The sequence below is a fragment of the Opisthorchis viverrini genome (genome assembly GCF_000715545.1).
Source record: "Opisthorchis viverrini unplaced genomic scaffold opera_v5_1976, whole genome shotgun sequence".
NCBI classification, from domain to species: Eukaryota; Metazoa; Platyhelminthes; class Trematoda; order Opisthorchiida; family Opisthorchiidae; genus Opisthorchis; species Opisthorchis viverrini.
The window spans coordinates 1-1,853 of record NW_008754022.1 but is presented as its reverse complement, the minus strand read 5'-3'; the positions used below and the strand labels follow the sequence as shown (position 1 = coordinate 1,853).

At 45.8% G+C, this 1,853-nt stretch overlaps 1 protein-coding gene across 1 annotated transcript; it reads left to right on the top strand.

The window, feature by feature from the left end:
* Positions 1–345: 345 nt before the first annotated feature.
* T265_12205 (hypothetical protein) lies at positions 346–1,697 on the top strand (the record flags this gene model as incomplete). The annotated part of the gene is made up of 2 exons (XM_009179341.1): positions 346–367; positions 1,105–1,697. The coding sequence occupies 2 exons, from the start codon at positions 346–348 to the stop codon at positions 1,695–1,697; spliced, it is 615 nt and encodes a 204-aa protein (XP_009177605.1).
* Positions 1,698–1,853: the final 156 nt, after the last annotated feature.

Sequence of the window (1,853 nt, the reverse complement as noted above, 5' to 3'; positions counted from 1 at the left end):
GGGGCTTGTGAATTACCTGGTTCACAACACTTGTTTGTAAAAAATGCTGGTAAAAGTGAGGGTGTGCGTTTGACAGAGGTTACCTTGCTCGCAGAGACGTTGGATTTAAAACATTCACCCATTTCGTGATTTTATTTGTTGGGCTTGCTCTCACGTTTGGTTTTTTATATTAAGGTTTGGTCTTTTCTACTCCGCTACTTCTGAAACACCAAGTCGCTTTCTTACCTAGACAGTGGTAGGCAACCGATATGAGGGCACCCGGCTTGAGGACTCTGACCCGAAGTACTTCGCGATTTTATGCACTTCGTCACTCGGATTCGGTAAAACAAACAATATCAGTTCCAAATGGCTCAAGTGACCGGAACTGGTGAGCATTATAAGGGTTCGTTAGTATCGTACAATAGCATATGTCTTACTTGCCTGCAGTCATGGAATTCCGAGAGTATTGATTACGGTCCTAGTAAAACGTGCCATCATCTTCGTATAATGTGGATTGCAAAACATCTATCGACAACTGGATTTTCTTCAATCGGCTTCAGAGACGATTCTCATCACCTGTTGTTCCCAAGAGGAAATACTTCACCTCCCCCGACTTCCCTTGTTTTGTCTACTGTAGACAATAGTACAAATCCTGTCAGTCCTTGGCTAGGTGACTGCGCTTCAATACACGATTTGTAGCACTTTCTTGACGTCACACTACGTATAGCGTTGATGGAAACTCCACCTTGTGAATAGTGTTTGTATCCAGAAAAGCACTTAGATACCGTGGATATTGTTGCAGTTGAGGCGGCCTTTGTGCAGCGCATTCAGCTGAAGAATTCTGGAGAGGAGAGATTCTGCTGAGTCTCCATAAATGCGCGGACAACTCCACAAAGTTGAAGTGTTTCTTTGTGTGTGGCAAGGACGGCTATGTGTTAGACGTTTTTCGTATATATCTATGTGCTACACTGATCCAAACCTAGACGCGAGACCAAAAGTTCCTCCTTGGTTGGTTACTGTTGATCAATTGTTTGTAGTTTGAGCCGGTCAATGCTCTCCTTCTATAGAACTGGAACTCAGTTGCAAGACTCCCTTAACTCGTGCAGTATGCTGTTTTTTTTTCAGCCTGTCCAAAACACCCTCACGTTCCCTCTAGCCAGACGTCGTTGGAATCAGCTGGGTCTGTCACATTTGTCTCACGTCCTTCCAGTTCCCAACCAACACCGCTGATAGTCACTGGACAACCACCAGTCAGACCAGCGTTTATTATCACCAATCACTCGCACAACAACGCAACTGAACAGGTGTTGTCTCCACATCCTCTCCGTCCACAAGCTGGTTTCTTTCCTGACTCACCTGTACTCATTGCCTATCCGGCCGATAAGTTGAGCCATGGAACTCCAGCTGCCCCCAACGGTCAACTTGACTATCAGTCTAAACCAATGCTTGACAAACCAATGCCTTCCTACACGTCTCAACCGCTACCACCATCCCGCATTCCTCCGGAGCATCCTTATCCGAGTCACACCAAACATGTTAAGAAATCCCATAGCTCTTCGTCTCAAAGTCGGCACCACCAGAAGGCATGTTCCCAACGTCGTTGGCCCTTGGTCCAACCTCGTTCGACAGATGCGAATTCACAGCCAGGCTTGGTCGCCCCGGTTATTTCGAATTCACTTCAAGCAAAGGTTGATCCCAACGATTTGGTGAGTCCATAAACACCCATAACTTTCTCATTAGATCGATGGTCAGCCCTATCCCTCAGACTACGGTCGATTATTAGTTCAACATGGAACTACGCAACAGAGCTTTCATTCTTCCACATTAATCCGAGAATCATTGACCAAGGGCACTATATTGTCGTTTTTAGGTTC